The following is a 24,681-nucleotide window of genomic DNA, read 5'->3' as shown; positions in this document are numbered from 1 at the left end:
GGTAAGTGACGGGCACCCTCAGTGTACTTCTCTCAGTGAGTTGTAGTCCGTTGGTATTTGAGCCATACACCTTAGTGTAGACCGCAGCAACGCAGCAATTATATACTGTGTAATACTTAGTGCAGACCACAGCAATGCAGAAATTATATACGGTGTAATACTTAGTGCAGAGCGCAGCAATGCAGAAATTATATACGGTGTAATACTTAGTGCAGACCGCAGCAATGCAGAAATTATATACTGTGTAATACTTAGTGCAGACCGCAGCAATGCAGAAATTATATACGGTGTAATACTTAGTGTAGACCGCAGCAATGCACACGTTATATAGTGTAATACTTAGTGCAGACTGCAGCAATGCAGAAATGCATACATTATATAGTGTAATACTTAGTGCAGACTGCAGCAATGCAGAAATTATATACGGTGTAATACTTAGTGCAGACCGCAGCAATGCAGCAATGCATACATTATATAGTGTAATACTTAGTGCAGACTGCAGCAATGCAGAAATTATATACGGTGTAATACTTAGTGTAGACCGCAGCAATACATACATTATATACAGTGTAATACTTAGTGCAGACTGCAGCAATGCAGAAATTATATACAGCGTAATACTTAGTGCAGACCGCAGCAATGCAGAAATGCATACATTATATAGTGTAATACTTAGTGCAGACTGCAGCAATGCAGAAATTATATACGGTGTAATACTTAGTGCAGACCGCAGCAATGCAGCAATGCATACATTATATAGTGTAATACTTAGTGCAGACTGCAGCAATGCAGAAATTATATACGGTGTAATACTTAGTGTAGACCGCAGCAATACATACATTATATACAGTGTAATACTTAGTGCAGACTGCAGCAATGCAGAAATTATATACAGCGTAATACTTAGTGCAGACCGCAGCAATGCAGAAATGCATACATTATATAGTGTAATACTTAGTGCAGACTGCAGCAATGCAGAAATTATATACGGTGTAATACTTAGTGCAGACCGCAGCAATGCAGAAATGCATACATTATATAGTGTAATACTTAGTGCAGACCGCAGCAATGCAGAAATTATATACGGTGTAATACTTAGTGTAGACCGCAGCAATGCAGAAATGCATACATTATATACAGTGTAATACTTAGTGCAGACCGCAGTAATGCATACATTATTTGTGGTCATGGCTACGGCCAAGAGGTATTCGAAGAACCCTAGGGAGAGAAACAACGGGAACAATCTAACCCAGCTAGGCGTGTCTTAGCTGACCTGACTAAATGGCTTGTTGTCTGCCCTAAGCCATGATCGTGGGTAGGCCTATAAGTGGGCATACCCTGTGGAAATGAGAAGATAAGGGAGGGAGGGTGGGGCACCTGAAAACACACGCCTGGAAGTGAGGGTGTGGCTCGTATATGAAGAGCCTCCGCCCTTCCCACAAATGCAGGCTGACTAATCAGCCTTACCAACATAGCGTAATACTTAGTGCAGACCGCAGCAATACATACATTATATACAGTGTAATACTTAGTGCAGACCGCAGCAATACATACATTATATACAGTGTAATACTTAGTGCAGACCCGCAGCAATACATACATTATATACAGTGTAATACTTAGTGCAGACTGCAGCAATACATACATTATATACAGTGTAATACTTAGTGCAGACTGCAGCAATACATACATTATATACAGTGTAATACTTAGTGCAGACTGCAGCAATACATACATTATATACAGTGTAATACTTAGTGCAGACTGCAGCAATACATACATTATATACAGTGTAATACTTAGTGCAGACCGCAGCAATACATACATTATATACAGTGTAATACTTAGTGCAGACCGCAGCAATACATACATTATATACAGTGTAATACTTAGTGCAGACCACAGCAATACATACATTATATACAGTGTAATACTTAGTGCAGACTGCAGCAATGCATACATTATATACAGTGTAATAGTGCAGACCGCAGCAATACATACATTATATACAGTGTAATACTTAGTGCAGACCGCAGCAATGCATACATTATATACAGTGTAATACTTAGTGCAGACCGCAGAAATGCATACATTATATACAGTGTAATAGTGCAGTGCTTTTCACTTACAAGATCTGCAACTGGAGATTTTTTCCGATTCTGTTTTTCCACCTCCACCTGCATCTTGGCCATGGGTTTCACCATAGCCAACGCCATCTTGGCTTCAGCCTGCAGTTTCTTCTGTCGCGAGATAAAATCCATGTCTTCAAAGGACTCGGATTCCTCCTCAGTGGTGTCTCTGTCTGAGTATGAAGAACTCTGCTTGCTCTACATAATACAAAAGGAGAAAAAAAGGCCTTTATCATTCATTCTGCATTTGTGAGTGAATAACACGCCTGTAGAAGTGAATGGATAGCACTCTGATATCACTGTCCTTACTGAAAGGCTCATGTATGAGCTCTGGTTACCACCAGTCATTTATATTTGCTCCTATTAGTATTATGGCCTGTGACAAGGAGGGTAGGCAGCAGCGTGGGCGCACAAATAACTGAGCAAATAATATAATATTTAAATATACTGGATTATCTCGATGTATTGAGACAATGATATGTAATATGAAAAAGGAGAAATATAAAAAAAAAAAAAAAAATTCAAACTTACAATTATTAGCTCTGCATTCTTGTGTCCCTTAGGCCTCTTTCACACGGGCGTTGCGGAAAAATGTGCGGGTGCGTTGCAGGAACACCCGCGATTTTTCCGCGCGAGTGCAAAACATTGTAATGCGTTTTGCACTCGCGTGAGAAAAATCGCGCGTGTTTGGTACCCAAACCCGAACTTCTTCACAGAAGTTCGGGCTTGGGATTGGTGTTCTGTAAATAGTATTATTTTCCCTTATAACATGGTTATAAGGGAAAATAATAGCATTCTGAATACAGAATGCTAAGTAAAACAGGGCTGGAGGGGTTAAAAAAAATAAAAAATCATTTAACTCACCTTAATCCACTTGCTCGCGATGCCCGCCATCTCCGTCTGACTCTTTTACTGTATAGGACCTGTGGAGAGCATTAACTATAGTTTAAGGACCTGGGAAGACGTCACTCTGGTCATCACATGGTACGTCACATGATCTTTTACCATGGTGAATCACCATGGTAAAAGATCATGTGATGTACCATGTGATGACCGGAGTGACGTCATCCCAGGTCCTTAAACTATAGTTAATGCTCTCCACAGGTCCTATACAGTAAAAGAGTCAGACGGAGATGACGGGCATCGCGAGCAAGTGGATTAAGGTGAGTTAAATGATTTTTTATTTTTTTTAACCCCTCCAGCCCTGTTTTACTATGCATTCTGTATTCAGAATGCTATTATTTTCCCTTATAACCATGTTATAAGGGAAAATAATAAGGTTCGGGTCTCCATCCCGATCGTCTCCTAGCAACCGTGCGTGAAAATCGCACCGCATCCGCACTTGCTTGCGGATGCTTGCGATTTTCACGCAACCCCATTCATTTCTATGGGGCCTGCGTTACGTGAAAAACGCACAAAGAGGAGCATGCTGCGATTTTCACGCAACGCAAAAGTGATGCGTGAAAATCACCGCTCGTGTGCACAGCCCCATAGAAATGAATGGGTCAGTATTCAGTGCGGGTGCAATGCGTTCACCTCCCGCATCGCATCCGCGCGGAATACTCGCTCGTGTGAAAGGGGCCTAAGGGTGTCATTTTACAAATGCACAAATCTACAGTAAACCGAGAGCCTTTGTGCTGTCTAAAGCAGAGTATTTGGCTTTCTGTACTTATAGAGCAAGGGGGAACTAACTCTCCTTAGGGAGAGAGCACCTTAATCAGTGTGAGGAGACTTATAGGCCATACATGCTCCTCTGGAATTCTGGGAGGGAAGGGATGCAAATGAGCTCTTAACAAGCTCTGCCTCTAATGCCTCCAGATGTAAGGCAGCTATCCTATAAGTCAGTGTTCAGCTCTTAAAATAAGCCTTGCGACATGACTTGGATATTAAATAAGCCAGCACCTCATCTGCAGACAGCTGTTCCGGGTGATTGCCCCTCATGAGGTGCTGGCTTATTTAATATCCAAGCCATGTCTCAAGGCTTATTTTAAGAGCTGAACATTGACTTATAGGATAGCTGCCTTACATCTGGTGGCATTAGAGGCAGAGCTTGTTAAGAGCTCATTTGCATTTCTTCCCTCCCTGTACTTATAGAGAAATGCTAAGGGAACAGAACTGATACCACAAATGTCCACCAGAGGGAGTAAATATTGTAAGTATTAAAGAGGTAGATGTTAATGATATGCAGAAAATGCCACAAATGTCTGATAAATGTGGCACACCTCTTGGAACCCACACCTATCTCGAGAACAGGCCCCTAATCCCGTCCTGACGATTTAGTCAGTCGTTGCATCCACAGGAAATGCGGTGGCATAGGTGGGACAAGGATCGGGGGGGCCTCATTTTGGCGATGGGTCCCACCCGCATTTATCAGACACATATCCTGTGAATAAGCCATAAAGCTGATGTCACACCCTGTTTTCGTTTAGCATGTCTGAGGGGTTTTGCAGTTTCTGGGGGCTTTTTTTCCAGATGTTGCATCGAAGTCTATGGCAAATGTTAAATGCAGGACAAACTTTTTTTTTTTTGTGGAGTTTTTTCTGTCAGTTTGGTTTTTCAAATTGTAAATCTCTGTAAACTACAGCTCAACGTACAATAAAAGTCATGTTCAACACATCCCAAAGTGGCACATTTACTAATGTGTCTGCACCTAGAATGTAAAAAGTCAAAAAAGTGGCGCAATTTAGCACAGCAAGGGCTTCTACACTTTTTCCAGTCTTGTTCTGAAAAAAAGAGGTTTAGTGAGACGGGGTGGTGCTCTGGGGAAATGGGGCATGGCCTAAGAGGTAATATTGTGTTACAAGTCTGGCGTTAATCATGCCTCAGGGTAAGCCAACCAATAGTTGGTATATAGTTAAAGGCCCGAATTTATCATGCCTTCATTCTCTGGCTTCAAAAAGTTGCAAAATAGGTCATTTGCGACTTTTTTGACTCACTTGTACAAACATTTTGCAACTTTTTGAATTTTTACACTACTCCAGTTCTGAAGGATGGTTAGGAAAGTGGGCGTGGCTAGCCACGTGAATGAGCTTCACTCCAGATTCATCACTGAGACTTTCTTAAAAAGTCGCACTCTAGGAGGAGGGTGGAGAAGGAAAGTATTTAAGGATTAGATAAATTTATCAAACAACATGCGACATAAAGTACGCCAAAGCAGACTCAAGCAGAACCGACTTCAAATATTCCCCTCATGATAAATTCACCACATGTGTCATCCAGCCTGAGTCCCTGTGATCCATCTGTAGCAGGTCTACACAGCCTAAGTTTACACCATCTATAAGATTAGTAAATCTGGGCCACAGTTCCCTGCTGAAAGGTGTTCCCAACAATTGCGCTCACCATTGGGGATAATGGGGTATCCAGGCTCGTTTCCGTTTTGCTGTCATCAGCATCGCTGTCCTTGTCACTTCCGCTGTCATTTACAAAACAGATCTGTAAATTCATCCCACTTTGGAGCCTGGAGAATAAAGATAGGAGATATTCCTTTAAATGACACCTGTCGTCTTAGCATGCTGATCAGCTGAATGGCATGCAAATAATAAAGATTTAGGTTCATTTTTCAGGTTCATTTTTCAGTAAGGCTAGGTCTACACGACGAAATTTGTCACGCAACAATTTTTATAATGATAGTCTATGGTGTCGCACTGAGACATGCTGTGACTGCGACGCAACAGTCGCAAAAAATCCATTCGAAATGTCGCGTCGCAGTATGTCGCAGTGCGACACTATAGACTACCATTATAAAAATTGTTGCGCAGCATTTGTGCGACAAAATGTTGCGCGACACATGTCATGTAGACCTAGCCTTAGTCCTATAGGCGGACATATTCCAAAGAAAGGATCCGCTTAGATCGGTAAGTGGTCATATATAGTAATGTTATATTCATTGCATTTATATTTCATACTGTTCAATGCACACAAATATAGTACTTTTTCAGTGAAATTATTGTACATTACTTCTCTCAGCCAGCATGCTTTCCTGCAGAACTGGGGTTATGGCACTGATACCTGCACAGGGGGGACATCTTTATTTTAGGACAGTGTCCAAAAATATATTGGTTAGTGGGTTTCCCATGAGCACTAGCCCTGTGCATACTACGTCGCAGTGTAGAGCGCATGTGAACCATTCTCATTATCTCAGCGCTTGGTGGCACTGCTTACTCACCAGTCCCCTTCCTTTTGGAGGATAAGATGCACTTATTGCTCCATTTGCATTAGAAAGTGATGAGAAAAGGAGCGCCACTCATAATAACTGCATAAAACACCAGAATGAATGACAGTCAGCCATTCTAAGGTCCCTGTATGCTAAAACAGTGGGTGCACCACCAGATAAGCAATAAATGCAATGTACTAACATTTTATCAAGGTACAATACAATAAGCATGTTATACGCCTGACTATACTGTCTCCTAAATTCTAGTATATTTAAAGAAGTTTTCAGCAGCATAAATTGACATACTGCAGACCTACAATCCACACCACAGATCAGTTTACGATGTGAATTTTTTACGCAGCTTGTGAATGATATTGCTAATACTAGGGATCGACCGATATAGATTTTTTAGGGCCGATACCGATAATTTGTGAACTTTCAGGTCGATAGCCGATAATTTATACCGATATTCTGGTAATTTTCATTTTTGAAAAAAAAAAATCCTACACAAATCTGCTGAAAATTAATATGTTTATTGTTAACGTGTATTTATTTTTATTTTTTTTAAATCTTTCTTTCATTTATACTTAATATTTTGGTGTTTTTTGTTTTTTTTACTAACTTTTAGCCCCCTTAGGGACTAGAACCCTTGTCCTATTCACCCTGATAGACCTCTATCAGGGTGAATAGGATCTCACACTGTCCCAGCTGCCCTGTGCTTTGTGCACACAGCAGCATGGAGCTTACCATGGCAGCCAGAGCTTCAATAGCATCCTGGCTGCCATGGTAACCGATCGGAGCCCCAGGATTACACAGCTGGGGCTCCAATCGGAGGAGCAGGAGAGAGGGGATCCTGTGGCCACTGCCACCAATGATTAATACTGGGGGGTGGGGGCTTGGGTGGGGGGGCGCACTGCGCCACCAATGTTTTTAATACTGGGGTGGGGGTGGGGGGCGCGCTGCGCCATCAATGATTAATACTTGGGGGGGGGGGGGGCGCACTGCGCCACCAATGAAGAGAAATCTCTCATTAATTCATATACAGGAGGCGGGAGCTGGCTGCAGAATCACATAGCCGGCTCCCGACCTCTAGGAGCGGTAGCTGCGATCCGCGGCACCTGAGGGGTTAACTACCGTGGATCGCAGCTACCGCTCATAGAGGTCGGGAGCCGGCTATGTGATTCTGCAGCCAGCTCCTGCCTCCTGTATATGAATGAATGAAAGGCTTATCTTCATTGGTGGAGCGGTGGCCACAGCCCCTCCCCTCCTCTTATGTTCTCTCCTCTCATTGGAGGCAGCGGCAGCAACACAGGGGGAGGGAGACACTGCTTCCTTCTCCCCTGTGCTGCTGAGGGAACACGGAGAGCGCTGAGAGCAGCGCATTCTGTGTTCCCAATACGTTATCGGAATATCGGCAAAATAGATGCCGATAACTGTCAAAATCCTCAATATCGGCCGATAATATCGGTAAAACCGATAATCGGTCGATCCCTAGCTAATATCATACAACACACAAAAACATGTGACTGTAAATTTGCGGCTTATCCGCCACATATGAACCCATTCTTATAGCTGCTGGGGATGGGTCATTGATCCAACGAGTTAAGACGGGCAGATTGTCGGGAAAAAATTCAGCTGTATGATGATGAATAATCCCTCGTCCTCATACTGTGGAGGAGATCGCTGCATGTAAATGCTGAGCTTCACCTCCACTTAACGAGCAGCCAACTGTCAGGAAGGAACGCTTCTTTCTCGACAGTCTGCTGCTAGTTTGCCTGTGTAAATCCACCTTTACTGTGATTGCCAGATTTAGGCTTCATACACACGGCCGTGGCCGTATTGCGGCCCGCAGACGGCGGGCCGGCAATCCACGGCCGCGTGCACCCCGCATCACGGATGCGGACCCATTCACTTGAATGGGTCCGCAATTGCAGAGATGCAGAACGGAGTCACGGAATGGAACACCGGAAGCACTACAGAGTGCTTCCTTGGTGTTTCTTTCCATTGTTCCGTACCGCAAATAAATATGACATGTCATATTTTTTTTTTAGGTGCGGACAGACCACGGACCCATTCAAGTTGAATGGATCCGGTCCACTGCACAGATGATGCCCGTGCATTGGGGACCGCAATTGTCCAGGCTGGGAGTACTCAGGGCACATGAACAGTGTCATTTGGGGGCAAGAGAAAGGAATGTGAGGTGTTTATTGTATTTGATATATACCGTATGTGATATATACTCTCTATACTTGCTGTTGTAATATCTGTTCATACCACTGTTCAGTAACGTTAATGTTTTTGCATCAAGAGCTGGTGTCTGTGTCGCTTTCCTTATTCCATGACTTCGCTGTATCCTGGGGGTCCCTCCCCGGTTCACGGTCTTACACGAGCGTAGCCTTCCCTTTATTCCCTGCTTGCCGTCAACAGGGCAGTGGTGAGCAGGTATTAGCGTATAGGAACAAGCCGTCCCATTGAATTGACATAAGAGGCAGTAAAAGTATTCAAACTCAAATTTAAAGTGAAACATGAAAAAAGAAAAATAATGGGGAGCATGACAGATACAGTTTTTTTTTTTAACCATACATTTAGGCCTCATGCATACAGCCATGTCCGTATTTTGGTCTGGAGACCACAGATCTACAAGATACAGATACCTTCTGTGTCTATTCTGTGTTTTTTTCACTCCTATCAATAGCAATAAGACATGTTCTAAGGGTACTTTCACACTAGCGTTTTTCTTTTCCGGCGCTGAGTTCCGTCCTAGGGGCTCAAATCCGGAAAAGAACTGATCAGTTTTATCCCCATGCATTCTGAATGGAGAGTCCGTCCTTCAGGATGCATCAGGATGTCTTCAGTTCAGTCTTTTTGACTGATCAGGCTTTTCAGAAAAACGTAGCATGCTGTATTTTTACCTCCGGCCAAAAATCCTGAACACTTTGACTGAACGCCGGATCCGGTCTTTTTCCCATTGACTTGCATTAACGCCGTATCTGGCGCTGTGTGTTCAGTTCAACCGGATCCGGCTTTTGCATGTTAAACCCGAAAAATGTGAAAATAAAGTTAAAGTCCATAAATGGCGGATCCGTTTTTTCCAATGCATTTTTTCATTGTGATCAAAATCCTGATCAGGATTCAAATGTAATCCGTTTTCACACGTTTTTCCGGATCCGGCGGGCAGTTCCGGTGTCGGAATTGAACGCCGGATTAAAACAACGCTAGTGTGAAAGTAGCCTAAAATCAGAGGAACAGTCACATGAATCTGCAAAAGGTACAGAAGCATGCATAGCCTCACAGTAACGAATGTGTCAGGGTGCTATCTACAGAAATGCAGATAATACACAAATGAAAAATACGGTTGTGTGCATTTGGCCTAAACGTACTTTTCTATCATGCTGAACACACACTGGGAACTGGTGACTGCCTGAGTAATAAGGGAACGGCGCCTACATCTGGAACCCTGGACATAAGTGTGAATACCACACACTGACACTTGGTTTAGATGCCATATTACTGCCATGTAAAATTCAGTCATCATTTCACAATGGAAACCAAAAAGTCTACAAAACTCTAATTTCTTCCCATACTCCAGAAACCTACTGCCCTAGTATGTGTATTCAGATTGAGTCATTACGGCCCATTCAGATGAACAGTTTTTCAGTCTGGGTGCTGTCCAAGTTTAGAATGAACAGCTCCCAGACCGATCACTGACCAGCTAAAGTTAATACAGTAGGTCAAAGGTGCACAATGTTTTCTGGATGGGGGCCACATTATCAGACTGAAACAACGTCAAGGACGGAAAATAAAATTTAAAGAGGTATTAACAATTGCAATACTGTATTTATGGCATAGACATACACGTCTGTTACCAGATGGTTGGGGGCCACACAGAATGGTATCAAGGGCCGCAGGTTGTGCACCCCTGCAGTAGGTAGGCTTTTAGTTTCTTTTCCAGGGCCGTTTTAAGTTCCCAGGCCGTCCCTGAGGCCAGTGCCGAGAAAATTGCAGCCTACACCATTCTGCTCCATTCCTGTAGGACTTCTTTACTCAAATAAATGGGTCTGTGAGAAAAACGGACTGTACATGGATGAGTTCCCATTATCCGTCTGAATAAGGATGGAAACTGATGTGGGTACTGACAATCTCTGTGCGGCGCAATGGAATATGTTGACATTATATAACAGGAAGTAATGCTAATCATATAAAATGGAGGAGCACATAGACCTAGACGTTAATATAAGAATTAGAAGCAATTATCATTGTATATCCTTTGTGACATCCCTCTCATTACCCTAGTAACCAGGATATGTAAAGTCCCTTTATTCCCAATGAAGTCAATTGCACATTATAACAGAAGGTCTATGTAATCCCAGATTTTCATTTTAATCCAATTAGCGAGCAGTGATATTAACATTTTCTCAGAAGGTAGAGGGCTGGCTACAAACACAATGGAAATGAATCATCTGGGTCTTCACAAAGTAGACTCTACTATTAGACAGCTCCAGATGTACACTGTGCACTCTATAGTCTGAGAATACCGAGATTTCACCAGAGTCACATAACACCTCACATTTTCTAACCTACACAGTGTGATCTTTACAGTATATAGGGTGACATCTCAATGGTGCCTCTTTCAGGTCTTTTCTATCAGTAAATCAGGGTTTGCAGATAAGTTAAATGAATATAAATGAATTTGGTGTTTGGGTTAATTTTTGGCAAGTAAAAATAGGAGCAAATCCCAAAGTGGAAAAGCAGACAACAAATAGTTAACCCACCCTAAAAGTTATCTAACCAAGATGATAGGAGATTCCTCTCATTGCACAAAGCAGTATACCAGTGCAGGAGGCTACTGGGCTGATGCCTTCTAGATACCTACTGTCATGTGTTCTGGCACATTGGCCTGGCCCCTAGTCAAACGTGGGATTAAGATAGGCATTCTGATTTCCTTCCAGAAAACCATGGACATACCGTATCTGGATAGCCCTAGGGCATCTGGGTGTACCCATTCATTTGAATAAATAAAACGGGGATGGAAAATGGACAAGAATGGGGGAAGCTACACATGTCCTGGCATAGACAGTTAGACTGAAGTGTGAATTGCACCACTGGATCCATGCAGTGTAGTGTAGTGCAGTTGGATAGCACACAGTTATTCAAGGTACATCACCACACAGAACCCCAATCGCAGGACTGAACAGCACACACACAGGACAGGGAATGCTAACGGGTTGACCCTAATGAAGACAAGCAGCTGACCCTAATGGAGACAAGCAGCTGTCTTATCCACACAGCCTTAGGCCTCTTGCACATGAACGTTGTACATCCCTTTTGTGCATTGGGGACCGCAACTTGCGGTCCCTTAATGCACAGGCAACGTTCGCGCGGAGGCCGGGACAGATCGATACCCATTCAACTTGAACGGGTCCGTGATCCGTCTGCACCGCAAAAAAATAGAACAAGTTCTATTTTTTTGCGGTGCGAAGGCATGGATAGAAACACCACGGAAGCATTCCATAGTGCTTCCATGGGGTTCCGATCCGTGCTTCCGTTCCACATCTCTGTGATTGTGGACCCATTCAAGGGAATGGGTCCGCATCTGTGATGCGGAGTGCACACGGGCCGGTGCCCGTTTATTGCAAACCCGCCGTATGCAAGAGGCCTTAGGCTACTTTTACACTTGTGTTTTTGCCTGATCCAGCAGGGATCAGCAAAAACGCTTCCATTACTGATAATACAACCATCTGCACCCGTTATGAACGGATACGGTTGTATTATCTTTAACATAGCAATGATGGATCCGTCATGAACACCATTGAAAGTCAATGGGGGGCGGATCCGTTTTTATTGTGTCTGAGAAAACGCATCCGTCCCCATTGACTTGCATTGTGGGTCATGCCGGATCGGTTTTGCTCCGCATCCCATGACGGAAAGAAAACCGCAGCTTGCTGCGGTTTGCTCTCTGGTATGGGAACGCAACCATACGGAACGGAACACATTTTGGAGCATACTGTTCTGTTCAGTTACTTTTTGTCCCCACTGACAATGAATGGGGACAAAACCGAAGCGTTTTTCTCTGGTATTGAGATCCTTTGATGGATCTCAATAGCAGAAAATGTAAACGCAAATGTGAAAGTAGCTTTACAGTGCAGTAAAATGACCATTGTATAAAGCCTTTGATATACATCTATATAGAAAATTACACATATGTACAAGAAGATGGCATGATGCTGTGGCATCAACATTTTACCTGGAAGACAGACTTGGCTTCCCACTTTTGCTGCAGCTGGTATAGAGGCCAGGGCCATCATCGAAAAAACTCCCCAGTGCCAACTTTTGCCGGATGGATTCTCTTTCATTCTTCTGAGCCTAAAAAAAGTCACAAAAAATACATGTAAGGAGAAGTGTAAAACCCAGGTTAAATAATGTGCAGTAAAATACTTAAATAGTGTACAATATAGGGGATTTCCGGGTGTTTGATGGCGATATGAGATCAGCAGAGGTCCAACTCCTGGCACCCCCACTGATCAGCTGTTTGAAGAGGCTATGGCATTCCGATGAGCGTGGTGGTCTCTGTGTAGCTTACTAAGCACAGCGCTGTACACAGTATGTACTTCAATGGGACTCAGCCGTTCCTAGGCCAGAAGAGGCTGAAGCACCCCTGAGCCCCAGAAGGCCTATTATCAGCCAAATCCCTGGCCCATGTAGAAGGCCCATCATTTATCTAACAAATGAGCACATACTTGTCTGTCAGTCAACAGCATCTTTTGTCGGCAGCATATCACCCTATGGAAACAGGAGAAATACTACCAACAACAGGTTAAATAAATGAACGATCCGATTGCTCATGCAGCCATCGTTTAGGCAATTATCTGGCCAGATAAAGGCGCTAAAAGGAATCTGTTAGCTCCAAAACTAGAGTAAGTGGTTTATAGTGTAAGTGATGCAGAGTCCAATTATGTCATTTTTATCTTCATACTCACTTGCATCCTCCCAGAAACCATCAGTAAAATGCATTGAGAGGACTCCTGCGCTCACTCACATAATGGAGAGGACTGAAAGAGGAGTCCTCACAATGCATTTTACTGCTGGTTTGTGGGACAATGCGAGTGAGTATGAAGATAAAAAATACATAAATTTTACAGTATTAGAGATTTTATAATAAGATAAATTGTCACCAAAGTTTTTGTAGAAAGAGGCATAAGTGAAAAAGGTGACTTGTTAAAAATACCTTTAATAATTAATCAAGAGGGTATAGGTATAAATATACCAACTGTGAAAGAGCTACGTTGGCCGAGAGAACTCAGTAAGGGAGTAGCAATCCCTTGGACAAAAAAACAAACATACAGACACCGTAAGCACAGGGGTTATAAGGGTAAACAGAGAATAAGGATAAGTAATTACTAATAGCCCGGAGATGCAAGGCTAAAAAAAGGCACTAACTACCCCTAGAGTCCCTAGAGGTCTGCTGTGCCCAGGGCGACCCCCTAAAGGTGGAGGTTCCCTGTCCCCGTACCTAGTGCTAACAGGTCCCTGGAATTCCCTAGTTACAAAAGGTTCCAGGAAGGACTTAAAATACAATGACGAATAAATGGTGCTCTATATGAATGGATGTCACCATTATTCTCAGGTGAGCAAAATCCGCTGGTCACTAAATGTTCCCAACAGGAAGGTAGTCACCAATAGACCCCGACGCGTTTCGCCCAATGCTACTTAGGCTCATCAGGGGGTACGATAAAGTGTGGTACTTAGCTTTTGCAACCGGATGTTAAAGACCATGATACTTTATTCCGCTGCCGGTCCCCAAGAGGAGGAAAGTAAACCTCCTTCCGCTCAAAGGTGCCTAAAAACGAGTAAATAAATAGAAGTATAACTAATAAGATAGCCTCGCAATGGTACGTCACTAAGGCAAATCTCACGGTTATGCACCTGATGCCCACACAGAACTCACAGCTGGCAACCAACCAAAAGGAGTCCACATAGTTACATGTATTATAGAGTTACAGAGGTAGACAAAGCAGGGGAAAGACTGCATAAAATTCCCAATATTCCTGATCTAAGCCCATAGGAAAGAGGGATAAGGCCCAGTAAAGACTTACAGGCGGTAGAGATGGAGATTCATCCAGGCAGAGGTCGAGCTATAAGGGTCCAAAGCTGACCTCTGCTACAGTGAAATCAGTTATTTAAAGACTGGCGCCGGTACAGCAGCGCTTCCGGACGCTCAGACACGATTTCCGGTCTTTGGGGCGCATACTGGAACGCAGGTGACTGCTCGTCACTTCCGGGATCGTGAAACGCAAGGTGGAACGCATGACGAAACCGGAAGTGACATCGCATCAGCTGCCAAAACCCGGTGGAACGCATCAGTGGAGCGCAAATGCTCCACCTATGTCCACAAGCGCTGCTGGAGCCCTATTAGGAGATCCCTAGGATAGGAACCACTCAGGAAACAGCAGCTACTAGGGGGGAACAGAATAAAATCTCCCTAACCCTAGTTACAAAGGTCCAAAAAAAAAAAAGGGAGGCTAAGGGACCTAATGGAAGTTTTTTAAATATCCCAAAAGATACAAATGATGATAGGTCTAAATTATAATAATACTCCGTGTGGTCTCTTAATCATTGGAACAGAGACCACACAGGGTTTCATAAGGATGAGGGGATCAGATAATAAGATCACCTATATAGTAAGATGCTTTACGCATCGATTTGAACAGTTTAGAGGGCAACATACCTAAATAACAAAAACTAGACACCGACTAAGGAAACATATTAAGGACAGGGAATAACTAGATGAAACATGTAAAATTTAATCTTTCGTTAAGGCCCCGAGGGGATTGGGACTGGAACCGATAGATCCATGAAGCCTCTTTCTTCAGAATCTTTTTGTCCCAGTCCCCTTTTCTTTCCGGTAGTGGGATTACCTCTAGTACGGAAAAGCGAGCACAGGTCACATCACCCCTGTGGACGTTGTTAAAATGATGGGCCACTGGGGTATCTTTTAGCTTCCTAATATCGTTTAGGTGCTCACAGACCCTTCTCCTGAACTCTCTTTTGGTTTTACCAATGTAGTCAAGAGGGCAACTACACTGACAGATGTACACGACTCCTTTGGTTCTGCAGTTAGCAAAGTCCCGGATGGTAAAGGGACGTTGTGTCGCAGAACAGATAATTGTTTTTGAGGTATTGATGGAGCTACAGGCTTTACACGATCCACACCTGAAGACACCCAAGGGCTTTCGGTCCAGCCAGGTGCCTTCTTTCTTGGGGCCCTCGTAATGACTCTGCACCAGGCGGTCCCGCAGGCTTCTCCCTTTGCGGTAAGTCACCTGGGGGTATGTCCTGATTACCTGCGTTAAGTCTGGGTCCATTACGAGTACTGTGCTTACGGTGTCTGTATGTTTGTTTTTTTGTCCAAGGGATTGCTACTCCCTTACTGAGTTCTCTCGGCCAACGTAGCTCTTTCACAGTTGGTATATTTATACCTATACCCTCTTGATTAATTATTAAAGGTATTTTTAACAAGTCACCTTTTTCACTTATGCCTCTTTCTAAAAAATACATAACCAGAATCAGCACCACTTATATTATACACCCCTTACTCTAGTTTGCGGGGTGTTTTGGAGCGGATAGATTCCCTTTAAATGAGCGTTCATCAACATGCTATATTGTCACCCGGTGCTCATTACACAACACAAATCTGCCATTGTAGGCATTAAAGGGAACCTGTCACCGGGATTTTGTGTATAGAGCTGAGGACATGGGTTGCTAGATGACCGCTAGCACATCCGCAATACCCAGTCCCCATAGCTCTGTGTGCTTTTATTGTGTAAAAAAACCGATTTGATACATATGCAAATGAACCTGAGATGAGTCCTGTCCCTGACTCATCTCACATACAGGACTCATCTCAGGTTAATTTGCATATGTATCAAATCGTTTTTTATTACACAATAAAAGCACACAGCGCTATGGGGACTGGGTATTGCGGATGTGCTAGCGGCCATCTAGCAACCCATGTCCTCAGCTCTATACACAAAATCCCTGTGACAGGTTCCCTTTAAGGCATCCTGTATGCAACATTATGGAGTCTCCACAGACAGTACTTTAAGGGCATAATGTCTCTATAGTCACCATGTTACAATATTTTTCTTCTGAATTTTCATGGACCCTGGAAAATAAAATCAAGTGTCTCTCAATAGATACAATTGGAGGCCATGAGGTATATGCCTACACCATACTACCGACTTTATATTACAGAACTGCACTACCCAGATCTACAACCCAAGCTCATAAATGGAAAAAAAACACAAAAATCATCATAAAAAACCATACAATATTTGCACATGTGAGGTTTTGCTGCCAGCTTGAACAGACTTCTCTGTCCCCACTCACTCGATCACAGAGAATAGAATAGCAGGGATTTGTATGGCCCTGCCCAGCACTACCAGGGTCACTGGCACGACAATGCTAATACAGAAAGATGAGCAGTCACGTTAGAACTGCAGTGAGGCCTCTATTGTCTTCTTATTACAGAGCATGTTGGTTTTACATCTTGACATACATAAGCACACAGGTTAAATCGCTTCATACAATTAAAGGGATGTGGATGGTAATCTGGTGTAAGAAGATTAACGACAACCCATGGACTATATCTCTGACAACTCCTCTCTCGTGTTTTAGGAGATGAACAAATCTCCATAATAAAACACCTTGAATGAAGTCACAATGTGAGACAGTTTTAATAAAAGAAATTAAGCCCTGATTAAATAGAAAACCATTGCGGTGTATCAGAGAATGCACAGACATGCGGCAGAAATAAGCTTCTTAGCCTTTTCCCAATGACGCCATGTCATCTATTTTCCAGAAATAATGTTAATCCTCCTGCAGTGAAAGCTCTTGTGCCGAGGCTTTACGACTGCTTGCACTTCCTTTAAAAAAATCACTGCAATCCACTTTACTAGATCAGCCATTTTCCTAAAGCCATGTTATAGACTCCGCTGATCTCAACATTACCTGCTCAAATATTATTTTAGTAGCAGACATCTCAGTTCTGAATACATACGGTACATTAAGTTCTCTAGAAATCTCTTTATAGTGACTTTTCCTGAAAATCAAAAAAGATCCTGAAGGCTCCGAACAATTTTTTGAAGTTATGTTCTACAGCTATACATATTCTTGGTCTCATACACTTTTTTAACTACAATGCATTCATAATGTGGATGCCAGTGATCACTTTATGGTGATCAGTGGGGGCTCCGACCACCAGTTTCACTGTTTTGCAGGGTACTGCAGCGCAACTGGGGAATGAGGACGGCTGCAGTACTGTGAACAGATGGGAGGTGGGAGCACCGCTGTGCAAGGAAAAACACTGAAGGGAATGATAAGTACAAATCATCATAACTCATTATTGAAATGAAATATAATCAGATGAACATAAAACGATCTTTAGTCTTTGTGTACCAAAAAATTTTACTCTTTGCATAGGTTTGGCTTGTATGTACACATTGGTATAACTTTGTACTGTAATGCATAGTCTATTGGGGGAAATTATCAGGTCCTGCACTCCAAACATTCTGGATTAAAAAAACTTTGGAGTGCAAAAAATTTGGGGAATTTTTGCATTTTTCCACCACTCCACACCACCTCAGTTTTCAAAAGCGGGTGGGAGATAATTAATCATCACGTTTTTCAAATATAATGTGACAGTTGATAAATTTAACCTAAATTACAGAAAAGTCCTGCATAACGGACTTTAACCCCTTAAGGACTTCCGCTGCACACGTATGGCAGAAGTCCATGCTTTAAACATGGCGCCCACTCAGAGGCTGAGCTGCGCCATAGAAGCTGCATGACTGCTGTGCCAATAAATAGGCTTGAGCGAATCGAGCTTTGGATCACAGATCCGAAGTCAATTCGTTTAAAACCTTTGTTTTGCCTGTACAGCATTGAAAAGCATTGGCCCTGTGTAGGCAAAGTGCATATTACCCAAAGTTGCGCAAGACTTCGGTGAATTACTACTGTATTCATATCTGTGTATTTTAAAACAGTTTAAAATAAAAATCTTAAAGGGGTTGTCCGGGTTCAGAGGCACCCCCAGTGATGTTGGCATCGGAGCATCTCATGCTCCGATGCGCTCCCTTGCCCTGCGCTAGATCGCGCAGGACACAGGCTCTTTTGTTTACAATAACACACGGCTGGGCTGACGCTTCCACCCGGCAGTGTGTTTGGTGACGTCACTGGCTCAGATTGGCGTGCTTTAGCGCTGCCCTAGCCGTTTTACTGGCTAGGGCAGTGCTAAAGCCCGCCCATCAGTGCTGGTGACAGGCAGGGCAAAGGAGAGCATCGGAGCATGAACTGCTCCGATGCTCGTCACGGGGGCTGCCTGGGTGAAAATGGAGGTATGTCCGGGTTTAGAGCTTTAAGTGGGCTTCGGTACTGACTGACTACCAAAGCCCACTTCGGATTCCTATTTTAAAATGTCTTAAAATACGCAGATATGAATACAGTAGTAATTCACCGAAGTCTCGCGTGACTAAGAACTTTGCCTACACTGAGCCACTTTAATGCTGTACGGAAACGGCACTAATAACGAAGGTTTTAAACGAATGGACTTCGGATATATGATCTGAAGGTCGATTTGCTCAAGGCTAGCAATAAACTGCCACTGATCTTATCAGTTTGGCTTGCTGTCTAAATCCTAGAGGCTGCTGGATGTAAGTCACATGCTGCATGTATAGCAAAAGTGTGTTGGTCGCCTACATCTCTAATCTGTTGTTGGGATCTCTGTATGTAGTCTTTCCTACTAAGTGTGCGCTCACATGTGGCGGAATTTTGTGCCAGATTGTGGATTTTTTGGGGAGTTATGGTGTGGATTTTGTGGCGGATTTCCTGTATTAGAATCTCTCCATTCAATTCAATGGGAATTTGATTCTTCAAGTAAAAATCTCAGAAACAATTCTCATACAGAAAATCCACAACACAACGTTATTTATGCTACGAAATGTAAATTCCCCAGTGGAACACAATTCAGAGATGGACAATTTTCAGCCCCATAGGAGAACATGGGGAAAGTCGTCTTGATGATTTTGTGTGTGAGTGCACCCTAAAACTACAATTAAAAACGATACCTTCTAAAACTACATTTTTGGAATCCAATGCTGATCAGTAACCCGTCATACACAGTAGAGAATACTTCTAAGCCAACAGTAACTGAGTTACTATCATTACCTTAGTAGAACTTTCCAAGGCAAGTGAAGAGATTTTCTGCAGGACTCTATCCTTCCTCGTGGTGTTCATTTTTAGCGGCAAAGAATCTTCCGGCATATTACAGCTCGTCCGTACTCCACTTTCTCTCCCATTTACCTTGCTTCTAAAGGCTTTTGATTAGATTTGCCACATGAGCTCTGCACAAGCTAAACTGACAGGCTATGTGAGATTTCCCTTCCTTGAGCCCGCTGTTTGTTCTTCTCACATAGAAGTGAAGACATCTGTTACTTTTCACCTTTAAGATCTATCTAGGTCTTGCACACAGAACCAGGGCCTGTCATACTTCCACTATCACCTGCCACACTTGAGCTGGGAATGTGGCTACAATCTACTGATATGTTCCCTGGCTTTACCTAATAAAGGCAAAATGCATCTTCTCCAGATCTGACACAGTTGTAGTTACATTAGAGCGGCAGGCGGAGTAGTAATATATTCCAGGGACAAGCATTTCATACTTCAGCCCTTTGACAAAAAAAAAAAACAATACATCTCCCTCTTATCACAATGCATTCTAGAAATCTAGAGAAGCGCTTACAATACTGAAAAATCTAAGCAATGAGAAAAATATGCTGTGCTGCTTCACTATTTGGAAAATAATATTTTAAAGGGGTTCTCTGCCCCCCCCCCCCCCCCAAAAAAAAAGTCATCCTTGCTCCATAATACAAGCACACTGATGATATTTTCAATGCATTTTGGTGACTCTCATGAATCATGTCCTGCACCATTTCTACACTCAGGGAGTGTGAGAAGCATAAGCTCTGTTCCTCTCCATTCCCTCCCAGCTCGCCCTTTGGAACAGCCACCACCCTTTACATACATTAGTACGAACAACTTCTGTCGGAGGCAAAAACAAACAGATTACTAATCCTATGGCCAAAGCTGGAAAGATGGAGTAAAACATACACTCCTCGGGGAGTCCTGTCCTTGCCTGATGACAAGCACATCATACTGCTTGCCCATATGGAAAGTCTGGAGGACTGCATTCACACTTCTATGGAAATATATGCAGACAATGCCTCAGGTAATAGGCTTTCCCATACTCATATTCAGGTAATAGGCTTTGACATATTCATATTCTATATTTTACATCGAGTGACAATCGCTCAAACGATCATTCATACAAACGTTCACAATCACTGCCCCTATGGAGACAGCTATTTCTGGAACTCCCATAGACATACCTCCCAACCGTCCCAGATCCGGTGGGACAGTCCCGGATTCTGGTGGCTGTCCTGTGGTCCCGGGACAGCTAAGGTACGTCCCAATTTTAACTTTATCTGCGTTCTGTGGATGCAGATACAGTTGAGTGTAATGGTGAAACAGGGAGCAGTCCACCCTTTACTGGCTGTGTAGTAGGAGCAGAGACGTCAGGATAATTCCCTGGCCGGGGAATCAGCCTATGCTCTCTTCTGCACATGTATACACATCGTGCCTGCTGCTGGAGCAGGATGTGCTACATTTACCGGGGGAATGAGCTAGAGGAGTATTCCTTATTTTTGCTTTATTTTATTAACAGTAAAGGGTCACTTTGGTGGCATAATACTATGTGGTGGCATAATTTCTCTGTGTGGGGGCACTATGGTAGCATAATCCTATATGGGGGCACACCTTCTGTGTGGAACAGTACATTGGGGGCATAAATTCTGTGTGTGGGCCAAAAGGAGAACTAACTACTGTGTGTGGGCAGTAGGGGGCATAACTACTTTGGGCACTATGGGGGCACTAAAGAGTAATAATTACCATGTGGGGCACTAAGGGGATTGGGCATGTACTTGGCAGAGTTAGAGGTATAGCTTAATATAAAAAAATATATATATATATTGCGGCGGTGCACGTGGGGTGGATAGGGATTAACTTGTCACATCTGGAATTCCCCTTCAACAATACAGACCGACTAAACAGCATGGTCCTAAGTAGTTTAATTCGAGCCTGTTGCGGTTTGTGTGGCTGAGCTGGGTGATCATACCCTAAGGCAGGGCTGGCCAACTTGCGGCTCTCCAGCTGTTGTAAAACTACAACTCCCACCATGCCCTGATGTAGGCTGATAGCTGTAGGCAGACTGGGCATGCTGGGAGTTGTAGTTTTGCAACAGCTGGAGAGCCGCAGGTTGGCCAGCCCTGCCCTAAGGGCTCATGCACAAGGTCGTTTGTGCTCCGTGCCCATGCTGCGGACTGCAATGCGCAAGCACTGTCTGTGTGCATGCTGTTTGTCGACCCACTGACTTGAATGGGTTTGCGATCTGCAAGAGAAACACATGTTCTATTTTTTTGTGGTGCGGAGGCATGTACCGAAATCCCACAGAAGCTCTTCATTGTGCTTCCGATCCATGTCTCCGCACTTCTCCGTATCTTGAAGATTGTGGAGTGCACCACGGGCCCATGCGGTTATGTGGATGAGCCCTTAAAGAGATTTTCTGGCTTCATAATATTGATGGTCTATCCTTGGGATAGACCTTCATTATCAGATTCCTGGGGGTCCAACTGTGTAAGTATATTTTCTTATACCTTGAAAGAGTATCCTGAAAATGATCATACTTCACACGTACTGACAACATGTTTGTGATAATTCCTAGCAGATAGATGACAGATTACACATTAATAAGCAGAGCCATTTTCAGCACCACTGATGATGCAGCAGCCACTTCTCAGTATTTGTGTTTCAGGTGATTACATCACTTCTGATATTACCGTACTCATACACAGTTCGTCATGCTATTGATCATTTCAATATCCCAAGTGGCTTTCATACCGTCTTACATCTCCCTGAGTGTTCTTGCAATAAAAAAAACTGCTAACAGCAACTTAAAATAAAATAGATCACTAGCCCAAGCCTCCTCCACGTAACTACACACTAATTACCAGCTGATGCATCTTCTTCCTGGTCCTTCATTTGTGTGCATGCTTGCTGCAAGCTCTGTGTACAGTCGTGGCCAAAAGTTTTGAGAATGACACAAATACTAGTTTTCACAAAGTTTGCTGCTAAACTGCTTTTAGATCTTTGTTTCAGTTGTTTCTGTGATGTAGTGAAATATAATTACACGCACTTCATACGTTTCAAAGGCTTTTATTGACCATTACATGACATTTATGCAAAGAGTCAGTATTTGCAGTGTTGGCCCTTCTTTTTCAGGACCTCTGCAATTCGACTGGTCATGCTCTCAGTTAACTTCTGGGCCAATTCCTGACTGATAGCAACCCATTCTTTCATAATCACTTCTTGGAGTTTGTCAGAATTAGTGGGTTTTTGTTGGTCCACCCGCCTCTTGAGGATTGACCACAAGTTCTCAATGGGATTAAGATCTGGGGAGTTTCCAGGCCATGGACCCGAAATGTCAAAGTTTTGGTCCCCGAGCCAGTTAGTTATCCCTTTTGCCTTATGGCACGGTGCTCCATCGTGCTGGAAAATGCATTTTTCTTCACCAAACTGTTGTTGGATTGTTGGAAGAAGTTGCTGTTGGAGGGTGTTTTGGTACCATTCTTTATTCATGGCTGTGTTTTTGGGCAAAATTGTGAGTGAGCCCACTCCCTTGGATGAGAAGCAACCCCACACATGAATGGTCTCAGGATGCTTTACTGTTGGCATGACACAGGACTGATGGTAGCGCTCACCTTTTCTTCTCCGGACAAGCCTTTTTCCTGATGCCCCAAACAATCGGAAAGAGGCTTCATCGGAGAATATGACTTTGCCCCAGTCCTCAGCAGTCCATTCACCATATTTTCTGCAGAAGATCAATCTGTCCCTGATGTTTTTTTTGGAGAGAAGTGGCTTCTTTGCTGTCCTTCTTGACACCAGGCCATCTTCTAAAAGTCTTTGCCTCACTGTGCGTGCAGATGCGCTCACACCTGCCTGCTGCCATTCCTGAGCAAGCTCTGCACTGGTGGCACTCCGATCCCGCAGCTGAATCCTCTTTAGGAGACGATCCTGGCATTTGCTGGACTTTCTTGGATGCCCTGAAGCCTTCTTAACAAGAATTGAACCTCTTTCCTTGAAGTTCTTGATGATCCTAAAAAATTGTTGATTGAGGTGCAATCTTAGCCACAATATCCTTGCCTGTGAAGCCATTTTTATGCAACGCAATGATGGCTGCACATGTTTCTTTGCAGGTCACCATGGTTAACAATGGAAGAACAATGATTTCAAGCATCACCCTCCTTTTAACATGTCAAGTCTGCCATTTTAACCCAATCAGCCTGACATAATGATCTCCAGCCTTGTGCTCGTCAACATTCTCACCTGAGTTAACAAGACGATTACTGAAATGATCTCAGCAGGTCCTTTAATGACAGCAATGAAATGCAGGGGAAAGTTTTTTTTGGGATTAAGTTAATTTTCATGGCAAAGAAGGACTATGCAATTCATCTGATCACTCTTCATAACATTCTGGAGTATATGCAAATTGCTATTATAAAAACTTAAGCAGCAACTTTTCCAATTTCCAATATTTATGTAATTCTCAAAACTTTTGGCCACGACTGTACAGTATATGTCAGTCTTCACTATCCAGATTTTTGACTCATGTAAACAGGAGGATCAGGATGAGCTGTGCTTATATGGGATGACTGCTATTTTTATCTTACATGTCACCTGGTGTTTCTATCTATGAAGGCTTCCCGTGTCGTCAACGGCTGAAGTGAAAAACTAGATCAGGAAAGATTCTGCCCAAAGCCACCCAGTAAATGTCCCTGTATTGTTCCCTCCCTTTCGTGCACACAGATAACGCAGGTTATTTTCTGTATCCGCTGTGGAGATGTCCAGGATGCTGGGTGGCTGGTTGTAATCTGGGTAGATATCGAGCTTGTTCAGCTGTTCTATTTGTGCTCCATCTAAGTCTATGTACACAAGGCGGTCCAGCTTCCTGCCAGCCCAACAATAGTCATGTCCTCTGATTACATTGCACCAGGACTGAAACCATGGCATTCAGTGCCCATGATCAGATTAGAAGGAAACAGTCTATATAATAATAATAAGGGGAGAAGACATGCAGAACCAGACTCTGGACAGTAGAACATCACACGACAAACTGCAGTTGCTAAGGGATAGTAATGGGTTTCTCTGTGAGGTTAAAGCCAGGGCCTCTGGTAGGTGAAAGGTTAGAAGACCACCATAAAACAACTGATAGCACTGGCAGCTGTGTACACC

General features: G+C 43.4%; 1 protein-coding gene across 7 annotated transcripts in view; it reads right to left on the bottom strand.

The window, feature by feature from the left end:
- LOC120997846 (schwannomin-interacting protein 1) overlaps positions 1-24,681 on the bottom strand; it is a 513,059-nt gene that overhangs the window by 7,531 nt on the left and 480,847 nt on the right. For 6 of the 7 annotated variants that reach the window (XM_040428158.1, XM_040428162.1, XM_040428163.1 and 3 more), the window contains 3 exons: positions 12,527-12,645; positions 5,469-5,586; positions 2,130-2,327 (listed from right to left, as the gene is read on the bottom strand). In XM_040428158.1, coding sequence (XP_040284092.1) covers positions 2,130-2,327; positions 5,469-5,586; positions 12,527-12,645 — 435 coding nt within the window. Of the gene's footprint in view, positions 1-2,129; positions 2,328-5,468; positions 5,587-12,526; positions 12,646-19,503; positions 19,842-24,681 lie in introns of those variants that run through there. The other variant, XM_040428164.1, reaches the window with a different exon arrangement.

Source organism: Bufo bufo, chromosome 4 (assembly GCF_905171765.1).
Source record: "Bufo bufo chromosome 4, aBufBuf1.1, whole genome shotgun sequence".
Lineage (NCBI taxonomy): Eukaryota > Metazoa > Chordata > Amphibia > Anura > Bufonidae > Bufo > Bufo bufo.
Note: the sequence above shows the minus strand (reverse complement) of the source record. Positions and strands in the feature narration are given on the sequence as shown.